Genomic DNA, 21315 nt, shown 5'->3' on the forward strand with positions numbered 1-21315 from the left:
TGGGGTGTTCTGCTCGGTTAAGTATCACACCACGGACCAGGGTCATGTGTGTGGATGTATTTGTTTTGTGGGTAAATGATGTCTCTATTCGTCATTAGATTTAAAATCTTCCAATATGGATTTTTCCTGGTCAGAAAGTGAGACAAGGTAAAGAATCAAATCCCATTTCGGTCAAATATAACAGACTATATACAAATACAGCCGCAGTCCGTTTTGGTGTCACAGGCAGCCCAATGTCAAACTGCAGTCATCGGACTGCATGACTAGACCTCAAACCCTGCATCCCTCTGCATGCATGGCTTTCTCTAACATCTACTGCTGCACACAAACATAACACCACATTTAATTATAAAAGACAGGACCTCTTTCACAGAAATTGCACCGCATTCAGTGCCGCTCTGTCCTCCGTGCAATTACTTAGCACTTCTCATTGCCCCTATCTAGCTAGAGTCATTGCTTCCATCTGTCAGCACACCATCCCCTGCGTTTTCCATCTGTGCAGCAGAGATAGAGAGAGAAAAAGACAAAGAGAGTGGCAGTGAGCAGAGAAAATGAGTTGATTCAAGACTTGCACTTAGGGAGGATTTGCTGTCATGTGTCGCACAGTACACAGGCACTCAAAAAAGCAATGTCCTTATGGTAACTCATTTATCCAGAAGAGTTGTAGGTTTTATCTCCTTTGTTAAGCAATGAAACGTCAACATTACGACCTCACTATCTCTACTTGTTCTGAGTAAAAGCAGACACTCTAACAGCATATCCATCACATCCAGTAGGATCAAATTTGTTTGCCCGCAGTTTCATTAGGCTACTTCTTTGGTCTTGCCGCTCTGTTTTTCTGCCTGTCCCAAGCAGACAGAAGGCAAACACACTGCAGTCACACACTGCAGCAGAGCCAGGTGTCATAACCACACAGCATGAGGCCTGAGTCACTGACAGCTTGCTCACCACTGCTTTGGACTAATAACATCTCTATGGAGAAAATCTCCCATCAGTTGTGATCAAGCACCCCTTTGGGAGGAAGAGGATTATTCAAATATAAATAATAGCTGTTGACATTGAGTGAGTAAATACGCAGGCAAAAAAAACTTTAAAAAAACCAACGTACTTTGCAAGTGGAGTTTCTCCACAGTTCTTATCAGTGTGGCCAGTAATTTACATATTTGTCAAAATTGTCACATTCAGCTGTTCAGAAGAGCATCCCAGACATTGTAAAGTGTCTAAAAATAAATGATCAGAGAGAACAGCACTCAGTCTCTTCCTGTGATGTCTAACAAGATTGGAGACACTTGGAGATGACTCTGGGTTCACTCCTCCATGCATAATATTTTTAAGCTATTTTAGATTCTTAGGATTGTGCAAGTGGACTTCCCTTTTCAATTCAAATCTGGAGGCGGAGATGGTCATTGCAAAAGAATGTTGGAGTTTCTTTGTCCATTTCTGTGTTGATTTCGAAGTGTGCTTGGCTCATCTTTCTCTTCTCTCTGTGGCCTGGTCTGAACCTCCTGGCAGAGACAAACTCATTTTGGACCGAAACATCCTAGTACATTCACGATGCCATCCATCTTCACAACCATCAGCCAAAACACAGCCCAGAAAAGCATTACTGATCCACCATCATATTTTACCATGGGTATTAGGCAGCACAATGGTAGTGGTTAGCACTGTCGCCTCACAGCAAGAAGGTTCTGGGTTCAAGCCCAGTGGCTGACAGGGGCCTTTCTGTGTGGAATTTGCATGTTCTCATCGTGTCTGCATGGGTTTCCTCTGGGTGCTCCGGTTTCCCCCACTGTCCAAAGACATGTGCCTAACCCTAACCCTGCTACGCACTTCCTGGTTCCCAAGTTGTTTGTGACGAGTCTTTTTTTCCACAAGTGTTGGTGTTAATTATTAATCTATTTTTAAAAATTTTTCTAGAAATAATTTTCCAGTAGGGCGGCACGGTGGTGTAGTGGTTAGCGCTGTCGCCTCACAGCAAGAAGGTCCTGGGTTCGAGCCCCGGGGCCGGCGAGGGCCTTTCTGTGCGGAGTTTGCATGTTGTCCGCGTGGGTTTCCTCCGGGTGCTCCGGTTTCCCCCACAGTCCAAAGACATGCAGGTTAGGTTAACTGGTGACTCTAAATTGACCGTAGGTGTGAATGTGAGTATGAATGGTTGTCTGTGTCTATGTGTCAGCCCTGTGATGACCTGGCGACTTGTCCAGGGTGTACCCCGCCTTTCACCCATAGTCAGCTGGGATAGGCTCCAGCTTGCCTGCGACCCTGTAGAAGGATAAAGCGGCTAGAGATAATGAGATTAATTTTCCAGTATCCTCTTCATTTTTACTGTACTGTCGCTTTCCTTTTTGTACTTTCCACTTTCGCTTTCCTTTTTCCATTTTTTTCTCTCTCTTTTTTCGGAAGAACGCAGAGACCGGAAGCTTTCTTTTTTTTCTCCTCCTGCGTAAAGACCATAAGCGGAGGCCATCCACATCAGATCTGCTTTAATATCAACAGATCATCGATTAAGGTACGTGAATCTTTTCATCATGGCACACCTTCAGCCTGTTCAGTGTGCTGAGTGCAGGATGTTGTCATTCTTCCTCCATCGCTAGCAATAGCTTTATTTGTGATAAGTGCAGATTAGCTCTCTGACGGAGAAGATTATAGTGTTAGAAGCGCGTAGCCAGGCTTTAGAGAAAGCCAGTGAGAATGAGAACAGTGTAGCTTCTGTAAGGGAAAGTCTGGATGCCCTAGGTGGAGTTAGCAATCCCCCAACTCTGGCATTAGAGCCCTTACAGCGGGGCAAATGGGTGACGACTCGGCGGCATAAGCGTAGAGCCAAAGCTACCGCTGAGGCTTGTCCATGAGAGCACCACTCCTCTCCGCGTCATGTGTCGAACAGGTTTGCTCTCCTTAGTGATGCACCCACTGAGAAACCTGAAAGAGCACTGGTTATAGGGGACTCTATCATACGGCACGTGAAATTAGCTCAGCCTTTAGGGGCACCAGCAGCTTTAGTCAGATGTATACCGGGAGCCAGGGCACTGGACATAGCAGGTAATCTTAGGGTCCTAGGCAAGCACAGGTTCTCAAAGATAGTTATCCATGTAGGAGCTAATGATATACGCCTTCGTCAGTCTGAGGTTATTAAGAGTAACTTTGTAGAGGTGTTTAAATTAGCGAAGGCGATGTCCGATGCTGTAGTATGCTCTGGCCCCATCCCAATGCAGCGTGGCGATGTAGCTTACAGCAGGTTATGGTTGCTGAACTGCTGGTTGTCCAGGTGGTACTCTAAAAACAGTGTGGGCTTTATAGATAATTGGGCTAATTTTGAGGGCACTGCTGGCCTGTTAGGGCAGGACGGTATCCATCCCACTCGGGAAGGTGCTGCTCTCATTTCCTGCAGCATAGGTCATAGTCTCAGAACAGGCCTAGTTATTTTCTGACAATCCAGAGCCAAGGCCAGGAAGCAGACAAACAGGCTAAACCGACTGTCTGCTAGCTGCACAGAGTCATCACTCAGGGTCCACTACATCGAGACTGTGTCTGTTCCCAGAGCTCAACAAAAAAGTAGAAATATTCAGAGAGTTTGTTCCAGCAACCTAATCGATATAAAATTCGATCATACTGACTGTACAGCCACTGCCAGCACCTTTGATCTAAAGGCGGCGCTATTAAATATTAGATCTCTTACATCTAAAGCGCTAAATGGTTAATTAACTCATTACTGATCAGGAGTTTAATGTACTTTGTTTAACTGAAACACGGATTAAGCCAAATGAATATATAGCATTAAATGAAGCGAGTCCTCCTGGATACAGTTATATACACCAGCCTCGTCAAACTGGCAGAGGAGGAGGCATTGCGGTTATTTATAATGATTATCTAGGTGTAACACAAAAACCTGGTTATAAATTTAATACATTTGAAGTTCTTCATACTAATATAATGTATGTAGCCTCGAAAAATAGGTCTACCCAGTTAATTCTGTTACTTATTATTTACAGGCCCCCGGGGCCATATTCTGAGTTTCTTTCTGAATTTGCAGATTTTATCTCAGATCTGGTTATTTCCTTAGACAAAGCTTTAGTTGTCGGAGATTTTAATATTCACTTCAATAACCCAGAAGACCCTTTGAAAACAGCGTTTGTGTCCATTTTAGATTCAGTAGGGATTAATCAGAATGCCATAGGACCGACCCATAATGGTGGTCGCACCCTCGATCTAATACTAACATTCAGGTTAAACGTAGAAAATAGTCATACTTCCACAGTCTGAAGTTCTCAGATCATTATCTCATCTCATTCAAATATGTCTGAGTAATAATATATGTACTATTAAATTTAAGTTATTTAATACATACACCATGTATGTATTAAACGTACATTCACGTCAACTACTGCACAGAGCTTTATAAATGATCTCCCAGAGTTATCAACTTTGATTGGGTCACTGTCAGCCCCTGCAGAACTTGATCAGGCAACTGAATGCTTAGAGTCAACGTTCCGCCATACTTTAAGGCCCGGTCCCACTGCACTTACGGATGCAAAGAGGATGTAAAACGTAAAAAAATCTTTGCCATCCGTTGGAAAACGCTATGCATCCGTTGTGGACTCATTGCATACGTGCTTCATACACTCTATCCATCGAGCATCCGTCCACTGTGATTTCATCCGCGCAAAAAGTTTTGAGCTGCACAAAACTTTTAGAACGGATGAACTTTCCGCTGTGTACGATGTAAATCCGCGACATATACGAGCAACAAACGTTCTATGTCCGTTATCATCCGTTAAACGTCTGCTGTATCCTCTCTGCATCCTCTGGGCATCCTCGCAACTCACATCCGCTGCAGCCGAAAACAGAAAGAGGGAGGAAAGATAAGGTACATGAAACGTCTATTCATCGTTAGTAGCACGGAAATAGAAAGGATGTAAGCGTATGTATCTCGTATATAAAGTATTCAAAACGGACAAAGCGTTTATATCTGGGATGTATCTCATATATTTAGGATGTCTGGAGTATGTCTAGAGTATGTAGAAGGACACCTAGCGGACAATCGATATTTTGTATAAAAAGGGGGAGAAAATCATCTGGATCTCAGTACGAGTCGAACATCCATGGTGTTGATACAAGATGTAGTAGAGATGTATCAATGTAGCCTTCTTCAAAAACGAGATGTAGTAGAGATGTATCGATGTAGCCGCCAGCACGTCTTTCCGCTTTATGCTGACGGCGTGCGTGCTGCATCCCTTTATATCCGCGGAGCAGACGCAATTCATACCCCCCGCATGCGCAGTGAACGGTCTGCATCCGCGCAACATCCCCTTTGTTTCCGTTAGGCGTACGTGATGCATCCCCTTCATTCGCTATGCATCCACTCTTTCTGCTATGCGTCCGCTTCTCAGTTATCACCGGTAACCCCTTCGGAGCTGTCATCCACTTCCATCCGCTTTCATCCGCTAGGCTTCCTATGAACATGCGTTTAACATCCCCGCTATATTCTACCCACGTCCGTTCTTTTCCGTTCTGTTTTCGCAAATTTTCGCCAATTTTGTCCATTTCTGGAGCGGATGAAAACGGATAGAGCCACCCCCGAAATTTTGCTCATCCGCTGTGTCCTTTTTGCATACGTTTTGTGTCCATCGGCCAGTGGGACCGGGCCTTTAGATAATGTAGCTCCTCTTAAATGGAAAATGGTCAGAGACAAAAAAATTAGCACCCTGGTATAATGACACACGTTAAAACAGACCACTCAAAAATTGGAACGTAAATGGCGTCAAACAAAATTGGTAGTGTTCAAATTAGTGTGGAAGGAGAGCTTCCTGAAGTATAGAAAAGCTCTTAGTGCTGCGAGATCAACATATCTCTCCTCCCTGATAGGAATCTAGGATTATTTTTGTTATCTTCTATTTAATACTGTAGCAAAATTAACCAGGAATAAGTCCACTATAGACACATGCACAGCTGTAGTATGTAGTAGCAACGATGTCATGAATTTTTTGAATGACAAAATTGAGAATATCTGACAAAAAATTCAAACTACTAATTTAAGGTCAGACAATGTAAGTGACCCTGTAGTTAACAATATAACTGTATCAGATCATCAATTAGAATGTTTTACTCCCCTAAAAGAAACTGAATTACTTTCATTAATCTTGGCATCAAAAGCCTCAACTTGTGTACGGGATCCCTTACCTACACATCTATTCAAACAGATAATACCTGAAGTAATTGACCCGCTTCTAAAAATAATAAATTCTTCTCTTAGTTTAAAGGATTTGGGTACATAGCCAATCCTAACAGTTATCAAACCCCTGATTAAAAAACCTGACCTTGATCCCTGTCAGCTGTCCAATTATCGGCCAATATCAAACCTCCCCTTTATCTCCAAGAGCCTTGAAAAAGCTGCTATGCTCATATTTACATAAGAATAACATCCACGAAATGTATCAGTCAGGATTTCGACCTCATCATAGCACAGAGACAGCTCTGGTTAAAATAGTAAACGACCTACTGTTGGCGTCTGATCAGGGCTGTGTCTCGCTGCTTGTGTTGCTTGACCTTAGTGCAGCATTTGATACCATTGATCATTCCATTCTTCTGGATAGACTAGAAAATGTTGCGGGAGTTAAGGGAACGGCCCTCTCCTGGCTCAGCTCTTATTTAACTGATCGCTATCAGTATGTTGATGTAAATGGTGATTTTTCTAGACATACTGAGGTAAAGTTTGGTGTTCCACAAGGTTCTGTCTTGGGTCCACTGCTTTTTTCTTTATATATGTTACCTCTGGGCGATATTATTCGTAAACATTGTATTAGTTTCCACTGTTATGCTGATGACACAGTTGTATGTTTCTGCAAAACCTGATGAGAGACACCAGCTTAATAGAATTGAGGAATGTGTTAAGGACATTAGACACTGGATGCTTATTAATTTCCTTCTGCTTAACTCTGACAAGACTGAAGTACTTGTACTAGGACCACATGCAGCTCGAAGTAGGTTTTCTGATTACACAGTAACTCTGGATGGCCTTTCTGTTTCTTCACGTGCAGCAGCAAGAGACCTCGGAGTGATTACTGAGCCCAGTCTTTCATTCGAAACTCACATTGATAACATCACCCGGATAGCTTTCTTTCATCTCAGAAATATTGCTAAGATAATAAATTTAATGTCGCTACATGACGCGAAAAAACTAGTTCATGCTTTCGTTACCTCCAGGTTGGATTATTGTAATGCCTTACTGTCTGGATGTTCCAATAACTGCATAAACAAGTTCCAGTTAGTTCAAAATGCAGCAGCAAGAGTCCTTACTAGAACTAGGAAATATGACCACATCACCCCTGTCTTATCCACACTGCACTGGCTCCCAATCAAATTTCATATTGATTATAAAATATGACTATTGACCTTTAAAGCACTGAATGGTCTCGCACCACAGTACCTGAGTGAACTTCTGCTCCTCTATGACCCGCCACGCCTACTTAGATCAAAAAGTGCAGGCTATCTGCTGGTACCTCGTATAGTAAAGGCTACATCAGTGGGCAGAGCCTTTTCTTACAAAGCCCCACAGTTATGGAACAGCCTTCCAAGTAGTGTTCGGGAATCAGACACAGTCTCAGCGTTTAAGTCTAGGCTGAAAACATATCTGTTTAGTCAAGCCTTTTGTTAATGGTGTTTATGAGGTAAAGGTGTAGATCTGGAGGGTCCTCAGACAGCGTTTTGGTAAACTGGGATATATGGATGCTGTCAGTCCCCACTCACTTGCTCACTCGAGTTTGTTGACGGTGTAAATTGACCATAGGTGTGAATATCTGAGCACCATTTAGTATGGCGGCTGCCAGCGGCGCCTTTGTATGCCTTCGACTCGGCCATGTTGAGCTGTGTCCTTCATAATTCAGCTGTAAGAAAGGATGATTCCAGCGCTATTGAACTCATGGAAATGGCACTATACAGTGGTGCTTGAAAGTTTGTGAACCCTTTAGAATTTTCTATATTTCTGCATAAATATATCCTAAAACATAATCAGATTTTCACCCAAGTCCTAAAAGTAGATAAAGAGAACCCAGTTAAACAAATCAGACAAAAATATTACACTTGCTCATTTATTTATTGAGGAAAATGATCCAATATTACATTTCTGTGAGTGGCAAAAGTATGTGAATCTTTGCTTTCAGTATCTGGTGTGACCCCCTTGTGCAGCAATAACTGCAACTAAATGCTTCTGGTAACCGTTGATCAGTCCTGCACACCGGCTTGGAGGAATTTTAGCCCATTCCACTGTACAACAGCTTCAACTCTGGGATGTTGGTGGGTTTCCTCACATGAACTGCTCACTTCAGGTCCTTCCACAACATTTTGATTGGATTAAGGTCAGGACTTTGACTTGGCCATTCCAAAACATTAACTTTATTCTTTGGTAGAACGACTTGTGTGCTTAGGGTCGTTGTCTTGCTGCATGACCCACCTTCTCTTGAAATTCAGTTCATGGACAGATGTCCTGACATTTTCCTTTAGAATTCACTGGTTTAATTCAGAATTCATTGTTCCATCAATGATGGCAAGCCGTCCTGGCCCAGATGCAGCAAAACAGGCCCAAACCATGATACTACCACCACCATGTTTCACAGATGGGATAAGGTTCTTATGCTGGAATGCAGCGTTTTCCTTTCTCCAAACATAACACTTCTCATTGAAACCAAAAAGTTCTATTTTGGTCTCATCCATCCACAAAACATTTTTCCAATAGCCTTCTGGCTTGTCCATGTGATCTTTAGCAAACTGCAGTGTCTTTAGGGATGGTTTTGTAACCTTTTCCAGCCTGATGAGCATCAACAACACTTTTTCTGAGGTCCTCAGAAATCTCCTTTGTTTGTGTCATGATACACTTCCACAAATGTGTTGTGAAGATCAGACTTTGATAGATCCCTGTTCTTTAGATAAAACAGGGTGCCCACTCACACCTGATTGTCATCCCATTGATTGAAAACACCTGACTCTAATTTCACCTTCAAATTAACTGCTAATCCTAGAGGTTCACATATTTTTGCCACTCACAGATATGTAATATTGGATAATTTTCCTCAATAAATAAATGAGCAAGTATAAAATTTTTGGCTCATTTGTTTAACTGGGTTCTCTTTATCTACTTTTAGGACTTGTGTAAAAATCTGATGATGTTTTAGGCCATATTTATGTAGAAATACAAAAAATTCTAAAGGCTCACAAACTTTCAAGCACCACTGTACAAGTCCATTATCAGTATTAGTTACTCTTCCATGTATGCAGTTCACTTTTGTCACCAAACATCTGCCTGCGTCAAATAATTTAGATTTTGCTTTCATCTGATCACATCATATCACAAGCAGATAGGTTTAAGGATGCTTGTTGAAGTTCAGATGCTACACTTGCGGATGCTCTCAGCGAGGGCTTCTTTCTTACAACACTTGCAAACAGCATTTAACCGTTCATTAAAAAAAAAAAGTTAAACTCTACAATTCTAAAACTATAAAATACTGTTTTTCCCTCCTTCACCATCTTGCTCACTGTGCAGTCAGAATGAGTGTTCATGGGTCCTCAAATTCTGTGCTCAATTCCAGGCAAATTTCCAACTATTTCAGATATGTGAAATGTTTTTCTTTTGTTTTATTCTGGGCTAAAAATTGTGCTTATGTTTTGCTTGGTCTTTTTAACTGCATGTGTATTTTTATAGCAATTTCCTGATTTGGTCAGGTCAACAACCATCTGTCACTTTCGTGTTGAATGTTCTTTAGTTTCAACTTTTTATGACCCTGTTTTTATGTGAAACTTCGTGCATGTATCACTTCTTACCACAAATGATGTAGAATGTAGCAGAAACAAAAATTTGTTGTGCAACAAAAAAAGATGAACATTTCTTTAAAAAAGTGTGCAAGACGATTATGTCTTGCATCTGGATGACAATACACATCTGTTCCAATAGCTTTTTGTCAAATTCCACATTATTTCACTGCGAATTTCTAAGCTAACTCGTGTTTTATCCTGTATCCATACTGTAATTATTATTACCTTTAACTGACTGAAATAACAACTAATAATAATAATACATTATCCATAACCGCTTGTCCTGTGCAGGGTCGTGAGCAAGCTGGAGCCTATCCCAGCTGACAATGGGCGAAAGGCGGGGTACACCCTGAACAAGTCGCTAGATCATTCCAGGGCCGCACATAGAGACAAACAACCATTCACATTCACGATCAGTCTAGAGCCACTAATTAACTTAACCACTTCTCTTTGAACTGTAGGAGAAACCGGAGCACCCAGAGGAAACCCACGCAGACAACATGCAAACTCCACACAGAAAGGCCCTCGTCAGCCACTGGGCTCGAACCCAGAGCCTTCTTGCTGTGAGACAACAGTGCTAACCACTACACCACCGTGCCACATAATAATAATATCATCATCATCTGTATTGTAACATGAATTGAGAATATGTAATGGTTGACAGATCATCTTATCTTACCTTTTTCCCCCATGAATTAAACTGTAGTTCCCATTCTCAGCTATGTTTTTTAACATATAATAAAGCTAGTACATGGTGGTGGTGTTCAGAAACTGCATCGGAGGAGGTGAGAATCCAATGACAAGGAAAGTACTGTTAGAAAACAAATTGTCAGCTAATTCTCAAGCTCTTCATGAGCTGAGTCAAGACCAAACAGGGTAAACATCACAATTTGTAGAGCCTATGTTCCTCAAGATTAGGATTGAGAACCAGTGATCTAAAACCACAAAATTGCTTGTAGTTCAATACAAGAAATTGGCTGGAGTGGCAGGATTCTCCTGATCCTCAAACAGCTTAATCAATACTGACGTCCAGCCTAATCGGAAATAAGGCTGATAGAGGCAATACTTATAATGGCTTTGCACTGACTCCTGACATCTTTCCCACTCAGTCAAGAGACTTATGGTAATATCCAAGTCTTATTTTTTTTAATGACTTTGAATTATTTCAGACATTTGCCTGTGGATGTGGAACTTCAAAAGCATGTGATGGATCATGTGCATTTCCATCCATCCATTATCTGTAGCCGCTTATCCTGTGCAGGGTTGCAGGCAAGCTGGAGCCCATCCCAGCTGACTATGGGCGAGAGGCGGGGTACACCCTGGACAAGTCGCGAGATCATCGTAGGGCTGACACAGAGACAAACAACCATTCACATTCACACCTACGGTCAATTTAGAGCCACCAATTAGCCTAACCTGCATGTCTTTGGACTGGGGGGGGGGGGGGACCAGAGTATCTGGAGGAAGCCCACGCAGACACAGGGAGAACATGCAAACTCCACACTGAAAGATGCCCGCCAGCCGCTGGGCTCGAACCCAGGACCTTCTTGCTGCGAGACAACAGTGCACTACACTACCATGCTGCCCTGTGTATTTGATTAGTTACTGGAAAATAGTAGCCTGTCATTGAAGGATTTCCTCATCTATCAAATGGGATGTATGTATTCACAGATTTCAAATGTTCAGATTATGTCGGCTCAATTATTCCACACATTTAAACCAATTTTATACAAACAGGTTTCTGAAGGTCTGAACCTGGTTTGATTATATGGCAGTTATACAATGAAAATGTTCCTACTTCCAAAGTCGTGCTGGAAAAATGAATATACAGTACCAGTCAAAGGTTTGGCCATACCTACTCATAGTTTTTTTTCTGTATTTTGACTATTTTCTACATTACAGAACAGTACTGAAGACATCAAAACTATGAAATAACATCTGGAACATATGTGGAATTATGTGGTAAACAAAAGTGTTTAAAAAACAAAATATGTTTCATACTTTAGATTCTTCAAAGTATCCAGCGTTTACCTTGATGGTGCTTTGTTGGCATTATCTTAACCAGCTTCATGAGGTAGTCACCTGGAATGCTTTTCAATTAACAGGTGTGCTTCGTCAAAAGTTAATTAGTGCAATTTCGTACCTTCTTAATGTGTTTATGATCAACAGTAAATAATAAAAACACAGTAAATAGCCCTATTCCATATTATGTCAAGAACTGCTCAACTAAGTAAAGAGAAACGACATCCATCATTATTATACATACAGGACACTTTTTCCATGGAATAAAAACATGTACTCTATTCCCTTCTAGCGGGTTTCATTCATTTGGTTTGATAGCATGCAATATTATTAACATATTGCTTACCCTACATGTATTGTGTTGCTCTACCCAATGGAGAATGAGCGTTGAATATGGTTACGATATTGCATTGTTGTCAAGACAACATGATGTCATACGTCAGAGATGTAAAACTTCCATGCAAGCGAGCAACTGTGATAATTTGTAAACAGACATGGCTGCCAGGTTTGCTTCATTAAATATGGAAGATTTTGAGAGAATTTTGAAAGAGAAAAATGCATTGAACACCCAAAAGGAATAATAATCATATTGACTGGCTTTTTTTTCATCTTCGACAAGTTCAGTTTCATGCTAGCCGAATGGAATATATCTGATATACCACTCAATGCTAGTCAGTATTATTTAATTACTTTTAGGCGTGAAGTCTTTTAATTAATATAAATAAAGAAAAAACATTGAATTAGAAGCTGTGTCCAAACTTTTGACTGGTACTGTATGTAGTTCAGGTCTTATCTTTACAATTTTGTAACATGTTTATAGCTTTGTTACCTTGGTGCAGAACGATAATAAGTATCTTTATGTTTTTTGGGAATGTGCATGGACTGGTCTGTGGAATTTGAGCTGTTAAACAATATATATAAGATGGTGAAGAAAGCAGCCCACTCAAAGAATGTATAGATCAGGATCATGCAGCCCATCTTAAAGCTAGACGGCTTTTCGATTTCATAAAATCGGTGAAATTCAGTTCCCTCTGAAATTTGGTCATTGTGATACGTTTATTTCTGTAATATCTCACAAAAATATCAGGCCATTCTGTGGCTGGGAAGTTATTTAATTTGAGGAGATTCCCTTGCAAATAATGTGCATGAAATTGCTCGCTTCACGCAATCAAGCAGACAGAGAAAGTCCGTGTGCGCATCCACAGGTTTACCTTCTTCTTCTTTTGGGTTTTATGGCATCTGGCATCGGCAGTATCGTATTACTGCCATCTACAGGTTTACCTTGACTGTGCACTGAAAATTACATCATTCTGTCACTAAACGAACAGCTGATCACACCGAGGTGCTCGCTGAGCGCCGATATTTATTAGTTTGCTCCTGCGTTTCCTTTCCTTCACAACAAAGTCTTCTCGCTTTCTGTTACTGTAGTTGGTCTTTCACATTTCATTTGCACACTCATCCTTTATTTTTCTCTCCTGTTTCAAATTTGTATCCCACAATGCCTTGCGTGAACGGGGAAAGCCCACCACATGATGCATGATGTAGTATCTTGAATTGGGTCATGGTGAAGCAGGAAAAAAAATAGACAATTTAGGGCCATGTGGCCCTAAATTCATTAATTGTTCTGTTTAAAAAAAACTAATAAAATTGGAAGTCTGTGATTCGAATTCAGTAGCTTTCGGTCCACTAAACAAAAATAATTGGGTGTCGGGGAAAATTCTTTTTATGACCTACACTTAAAATCTGAAAGGCAGTCTAGCTTTAAATGATTTTTAGACTTGACAAGAAAATAGAAAACATCTGAGTGCTTTTATAGAAATGAGCTATGATTGGTAATATTTGTATGTTTCATTACTCTTGATATGTAAATGTTTCCTGCCATTTTGCTGAATACACTTCATATCAGAAAAAAGCCCAATCCTTTGTTCAGGCACGATCTAAATGTTCATGCCACCATATTTCACAAATGAGGTTCCATGCTCTGAAAAGAGAGCAGTTCTTTTTCTCCACCCTTCTGTTTTCCATCGCTCTGGTACATGCTAATCTCATCTTAAATTAGACTTTATCCAAGAACATTACAGGCTGCTTTGGAAACTGTAACCCAGACATTGTTATATTGTGGTCAACCACTTGAAGATTATGGTGGTGTTTTTTCCTCTTCATGGTAGTCACATCTCTGCCCTTGTTCTTGCTCATTTTAATAGGCTTTAATTCAGGACAAAGATATTTTACTCATCCACTAGTGTGGCTTTCGTGGCCTTTTACCTCATATGCTAATAATAATAATAATAATAATAATAATAATAAATTAATTGTGGTGTTCTTAAAGGAACAATCCACCGTATTTCCATAATGAAATATGCTCTTATCTGAATTGAGACGAGCTGCTCCGTACCTATCCGAGCTTTGCGCGACCTCCCAGTCAGTCAGACGCAGTCAGACGCGCTGTCACTCCTGTTAGCAATGTAGCTAGGCTCAGTATGGCCAATGGTATTTTTTGGGGCTGTAGTTAGATGCGATCAAACTCTTCCGCGTTTTTCCTGTTTACATAGGTTTATATGACCAGTGATATGAAACAAGTTCAGTTACACAAATTGAAACGTAGCGATTTTCTATGCTATGGAAAGTGCGCACTATAATGACAGACGTACTAACACCTTCTGCGCGCTTCGGCAGCGCATTGATACGGAGCTCAGATATCAATGCGCTGCCGAAGCGCGCAGAAGGTGTTAGTACGCCTGTCATTATAGTGCGCACTTTCCATAGCATAGAAAATCGCTACGTTTCAATTTGTGTAACTGAACTTGTTTCATATCACTGGTCATATAAACCTATGTAAACAGGAAAAACGCGGAAGAGTTTGGTCGCATCTAACTACAGCCCCAAAAAATACCATTGGCCATACTGAGCCTAGCTACATTGCTAACAGGAGTGACAGCGCGTCTGACTGCGTCTGACTGACTGGGAGGTCGCGCAAAGCTCAGATAGGTACGGAGCAGCTCGTCTCAATTCAGATAAGAGCATATTTCATTATGGAAGTACGGTGGACTGTTCCTTTAAGTGTACCAAACTCTGTTATGACCATCTTTAATTGATTCTGATTCACTTCCATTGACACCTCTTCGGATTTCATGTTATGAGCCGACTACAGGTACAACAGACTCCAGCCGCAATGAATTTACTGGGTTGGAAAATACATACTGCTAAAATCAGTCCATTGATGCATTTTTCATGGATGCCGTGAGTGGGTATGATGTTCACTTAACACCCATTGTCAACAATCTCTAATTTTAATGGGCAGATGGGATATAAAATTTCTACCCATTTCATCGGATATGGATTTGCATATCCTGAAATTAATTATTATAGTCTACATTTTACTACTTTTTCATTTTTAAATTCAGTAGGCAGGAATGCAGAGCTATATGTTCCACTGAGTATAACTGAGAATCAGGTGTGCCAGAACAGAGCTATTTAAAAAAAAAAAAAAACAGGTGTCACTACTATGAGTGATTCATGACTAGTAATACTATACTAGGGGTAGCAAAGTATAACTAACACACACGCATGTACACTGTGGCAGCGCAGCATCACAACACAATCAGTTCTAAAGGATCTGCTGTTGCATGGCAACCTTGCGTTCTTGTGCTGATTCAACAGGAGACTGTGCTCCAACGTGTGTATTCAACAAGAGCACTTGATACTTTTTAGGTTATTGCTTCTTATTCCCACTACCCTGCCAGACAGTCCTTGTTGCCTGGGATTCAACTTGGACCGCCGTGTCTCCTTTGGTGCTTGGACTTGCACCATTGCCACACACACAAACAACTGAGCCAGCGGTGCTTTTATAGGGATCTTTTGCCGCTGATGATATAGGGTGTAGGGTTGGTGACAAGATCTGAATAACAATACAGTGCATGTTTAAGCCTTGCATTCTGGTTGCTACATAGCAATGGATCTATTGGTAACAGGTCGTGTTAATAGTAGAGACAAAAATAATATTTGAAATGACCAACATTGAATAGGTCTACATCTATGTTTTTAGGGAAGAGTAAACCATTTCTCACATCTGTGCATGTTCCTGCCAACAGATATGAATGAAATAAGTCATGGTGGTAATGTGAAATAGGGTGAACTCACTGTTTCTTTTTGTAAAAATCACTTGGTGTCAATTGATATTTCACCATCTACAGAACAACTGCATAGATACACCACATGTAAATGTGCCCTGTTTCATGTTCTATTGCTAGGTTTCAGTCACGTGACTTTTCTTAGCGATTTTACCGGAAGTGAAATAGCTGGTGGTCTAAACGGCTGCCGTAGTGCAAACAACTAGCGATAACTTAGAGTATGCTCATAATCTAGAAGCCACTGCTCACTTTAGATATATTCAGAAGATGGTTATGTGCAATGGAATCGACCCCTACAGTCTGGGAAAGGAGGATTTGTCATATGATCTCGAAAACTACCCTTCAGTCGAGTTCCCCGACATCTCGAACTATCTGGTGTTGCAGACGTCCTTCTACACCGCAAAACAGATGAAAGCGTGGAAGAGTATGGAGGCTTACAACTTTTTTGTATGCGCATTGTAACTGTACGGCTGGGTAAGGAATTTGGTGTGACCTTCATGCATATGGACTTTGTGAGGAGTAAACAAAGAAACAGCTGGGAACTTTAGTGCTTCATGACTTTAAAAAAAAAGTACCGTAAAATAACGACACATAGCAAGAAAAATACTTGGAAAACACTAATGCCATAGCTGAGAGGGAGATACAAACCTTTCACCAAGTGATCACTGACTACATTTACATGCACATCCAAATCGAGCTGCTGTCGGTAATCGAGCTGAAGGTCCCAGCAGGGTGCCAGAGAAATCCAATCGTACATGCACATAATGAAATCGGGCTATTGTGTGAGGTGCATTGTGCACCCGAGCCACAGGTGGCGCTACACGCCCCATCGTGTTGGTACACTTCCGGTTGTCGCCATGAAGAAGAGCTATTCAAGAGTGTAAACAAAGTTATCAGTTCCGTGTTCTCCATTGCGCGTTTTTCTCCCGTCCATGAATTTTAATATATTCAACTCCTTAAGCTGAATGAGCATGAACTCTGTCTCCTCACTGCTCCAGAAGTGCACGTTTCTGCTTGCCTGTGGCAGTGGGGGCGTGGTCAAGCGCCGGTCTGTGACAGGAGGGCAGAGCCAGGGAAGGTGAGTGGCAGAACGACAGTACACCTGACGGTAATTAACCTGTGTTTGTGTGTCTTCCCAGTAACCGCGCCCTATTTAAGGAGGCAGAGGGGAAAGCTCATCCCGGGACTAGAACACAGCGTGCGCGCTTCTCTCAAGAATAAAAGTAGGCTGTTAAACTGAAAAGTCTGACAATAAAAAGCCTATTAGTACCAGAAGCTTTGTCCTGCCGTCCTCTGTGCTCCACCCACACTTCAGAGAGCTCTACATCGCCATTTTCTTTTCTTCGTTTGTTCCTCCTGACCTCTTCTGCTGCTCGCTACTACTGTTGTCATGCCGACCGAGGCTGTTGTGTTTCCCGCTTGTGGTCTCGTCACTCCCGGAAGTAGCTCGACAACTAGCTCGATAGGGTATACATGCACAAAGTAGCTCGGCAGAAATCGCATAAACTAGGTCGTGTAGCTCGATTCCGAGAAATCAAGTTCGGTTCAATTTCAGCCGAATTAAGGTGTATACATGGCATTTTGAACTTCGATTTCAGTCGAGCAACGGCAGAAATTCGATTCTCTCTATGTGCATGTAAACGTAGTGACTGCAAACTCAAGCGTGCTTCAACTCGGCTCCCTTCGATTTCAGTGAGAGGTTCAAAAGCCACCTTTCTCAATGTCTTTTTGTGAAATCCTGTGCTCGTTCACCCTTTTTTATTAGTTCACGGGGAATCCTGAAGAAACTTTTATCAGTTTCACAGTTTGATCGATTCGAACAACCTTAAACAATGCAAGCGTAAGGCATTTTTCATGCGAGCAATGCACCTTCTCCGTACAAACGCTTTGTCAACTGAGCTTTGGTAGACCACCAGCTAAAGTTCTGAATAACTAATGAGGCGGATGTGACGTCACGTGAAACCCAGCAATAAAGTAAAATGAGCCAATCAAAAAAAACAAACCCACTTCTGTTCAGACTATCTGTTCAAATCCAGTATGAATCCAATCTTCCTGATTGACTGTCCACATTATATATTGCAAGTGATCAGATCTGATTCATGTGTCTTTGTAGCAATCCTCATTTTCAGTCTTATTCACATTGGATGCTATAGTAATGAAATTGCACCCGAAACTAGAAGTAGTTTGTGTAAATAAACCAAAATGGAGGGTAATGAAGGAAATTGGTTTGCTTATTTACGACATGGCAATGTGGAGCAGTGGCACAGGATGGATGGATGGATGGATGCAGTGGCGTGCACAGATAGACACGAGGTGGTGCTCAAGCACCTGCCCCTCTGCCCTCTGTCCAAAAAAAGTGCCCTTTTGAATTTTTTTTTTACAGTTTACTGAGGCCAATGTCGACATGATCTTTTAGAAAAGCCGCAGCATTAAAAGCATGTGTGAAAATAATGTCCCGATGTGTGCCCCCTCCGCACACACACCGGACCTCTGTCTCTCTTGCTCTGTCACGTGAACAAGCGTGCAGTGCATTCAATGTGAGGTTGCAGCAGCATAGCGTCCTGGAAGCCACGGCCTTGTCGTAGCGCAGACAACACATCGGGGCAGTCAGTCAGCTCTTCCCCTGCCCCACCAGCCAGGTAACACATGAATCGAGTGAAAATGTATGGTTTGCCCTCTAAGCCCAAGCTGTAATTATTTTGTCGTGAAGTAGCCCGTCGCATACAGAAACAACTGCACATAAGTATTATATTTTTTGCTAGACCATTTTCAGATTTAGGAAAACAAAAATGTATTTTTCTATTTTGTTCAACTAGAGATTCCTGGCAAAGTCAAAAAGCCTTGATGTAATAAATTAACATTAAGTGGTTGTTTTACACCTTTAAAAACTAAAACGGGTCAGTGGCGACCCGAACACAAGAGGAGGGTTAAATCTCAGACTTTTATAATAAGGTGTTCCACATGCGCAAAAAAGTGCCCTTTTTCCCCCCAGAGCACTTGCCCCCCAAAATGTCTGTGCACGCCGATGGATGGATGGATGGATGGATGGTTTGCTTGCTTTGCTTTATTTTGTGCACAACCAAACTAGCAAGTTTCCAGAATATATGTGTGATGGAAACATGAACTTTACGTGGTATCAAAAGTCACAGGTGTCTCATCTCATCTCATTATCTCTAGCCGCTTTATCCTTCTACAGGGTCGCAGGCAAGCTGGAGCCTATCCCAGCTGACTACGGGCGAAAGGCGGGGTACACCCTGGACAAGTCGCCAGGTCATCACAGGGCTGACACATAGACACAGACAACCATTCACATATACACCTACGGTCAATTTAGAGTCACCAGTTAACCTAACCTGCATGTCTTTGGACTGTGGGGGAAACCGGAGCACCCGGAGGAAACCCACGCAGACACGGGGAGAACACGCAAACTCCGCACAGAAAGGCCCTCGCCGGCCACGGGGCTCGAACCCAGGACCTTCTTGCTGTGAGGCGACAGCGCTAACCACTACACCACCGTGCTGCCGTCACAGGTGTTTAAAAAAAAAAAAAAACTGAAATCCAGTCAGACCTGAACGGATCTGCAGAAATACGATTTAAATCATCTCAAATCACATATGAATATGGTTTGAAACGGATTTGTAAAAATCGGATCTTCTGCTGTTCAGACTTGCTACATATGATCGGATTCCAATCAGATTTGGACTGACAGTCTGAACATAGCCTGACATAACAAGTCTGCCAGTTGGACCCAGTCAGTTTCTTCTTCTCTAGCTTTGTTCCACTTGCGTGTGGTGGATGTGGACAGGATGAGCCGACAGGGTGAGGGCTCGAACCCCCGACCCACCTGAGGAGCGTCAGGCGTGTAACAGCTGCTTCACTCAACCTGTAGTCGCATAAATTACCCTCAGCACGACCGGACAGTAGTCTTACCATCTCGACTTTGAGCTTCCTGATCTTCTCATCCAGGGCATGCTCCCCGCGGTCTGCTCTCTCCTGCCGGAGGACTTTGCTCTGCTCACCGCGTTGCGCTGCGTCCTGCCGCATCCACCTGAGCAAACCTTCCGGCGTCTTCCGCCCCACCTTCACCTCCAACTCCTTCAGATCGGGAACACATTCACTGACACCAACTTCTTCCATGTTGTGGTCTTCAAAACAGAAAAAAAAAAAGAGCGACTTGCACTGGGAGTTCTGGCCGGCTGGTTTTAGATCGGGTTCAGTTAAACCTTGCAGTCCGCTCCAGTGAGATCATGCTCACTGCCCGCCTCAGACACAACACGGAGCAGACTGGGGGAGAGCAGACTGACTCAGGAGAGCAGCAGGCTGGAAAAGGGTTGCGCCATTCACAGAAAGAAACAGATATGAATGACGCAGTGACAAGGAGAGGAAAAGGGTCTGTGGAGCTTCTGAAAAACACTTCCGGTTAAAATATAAGCTCCATCTTCAGGTGCGCAGCATCACCCTTTCCAGCTGAGCATCAGAACCCACTGACAGCTGCATTAGACTGGATGGACAGGGAGTATGGAGAGAGAGAGAGAGAGAGAGAGAGAGTGCTGTCTGTCATCTGATGGGAAATCACTCATCCTCAGAACTGATCAACTCAGCTGCTCAGTTTCACCCCATCGCTGCCGCTGGAGGAAAAACCGAGCCGCAAATTCCACCTGCATGACAGCCAGAGCTGAAACACACTCACACCGTATATACTGTAGTATAACATCTCTCTCACACACACACAGCGAGTGAGCTGCCGTATATACTGTAGTATAACACACACTCTCACTCTCACACACACACATTGCGAGTGAGCTGCCGTATATACTGTAGTATAACACACACACACAGAAACACGCACTCTCACTCACACACTGCGAGTGAGCTGCCGTATATACTGTAGTATAACACCACACACACACACAAAACACTCTCTCACACAGACGCACTCTCTTACACACATATACTCTGCGAGTGAGCTGCCATATATACTGTAGTATATCACACACACACAAACACAGCGAGTGAGCTGCCATATATACTGTAGTATAACACCACACACACACACTCGCACTCTCACACACTGAGTGAGCTGCCGTATATACTGTAGTATAACACACACAAATTCACAGCGAGTGAGCTGCCATATATACTGTAGTATAACAAACACAAACACAGCGAGTGAGCTGCAGTATATACTATAGTATAACACACTCTCACATACTCTCACACACACATTGCGAGTGAGCTGCCGTATATACTATAGTATAACACACTCTCACACACACACATTGCGAGTGAGCTGCCGTATATACTATAGTATAACACACTGTCACACACACACACTGCGAGTGAGCTGCCGTATATACTGTAGTAT

At 42.3% G+C, this 21315-nt stretch overlaps 1 protein-coding gene across 1 annotated transcript in view; it reads right to left on the bottom strand.

Moving 5' to 3' along the window:
- lurap1 (leucine rich adaptor protein 1) overlaps positions 1-20607 on the bottom strand; it is a 34471-nt gene extending 13864 nt beyond the window's left edge. The window contains exon 1 of the mRNA XM_060919880.1: positions 19881-20607. Within this exon, the coding sequence (XP_060775863.1) occupies positions 19881-20087 (207 nt within the window). The 5' untranslated portion in view covers positions 20088-20607. The remainder of the gene's footprint in view (positions 1-19880) is intronic.
- Positions 20608-21315: the final 708 nt, after the last annotated feature.

The sequence above is a fragment of the Neoarius graeffei genome, chromosome 4, assembly GCF_027579695.1.
Source record: "Neoarius graeffei isolate fNeoGra1 chromosome 4, fNeoGra1.pri, whole genome shotgun sequence".
In the NCBI taxonomy this organism is placed as follows: Eukaryota; Metazoa; Chordata; class Actinopteri; order Siluriformes; family Ariidae; genus Neoarius; species Neoarius graeffei.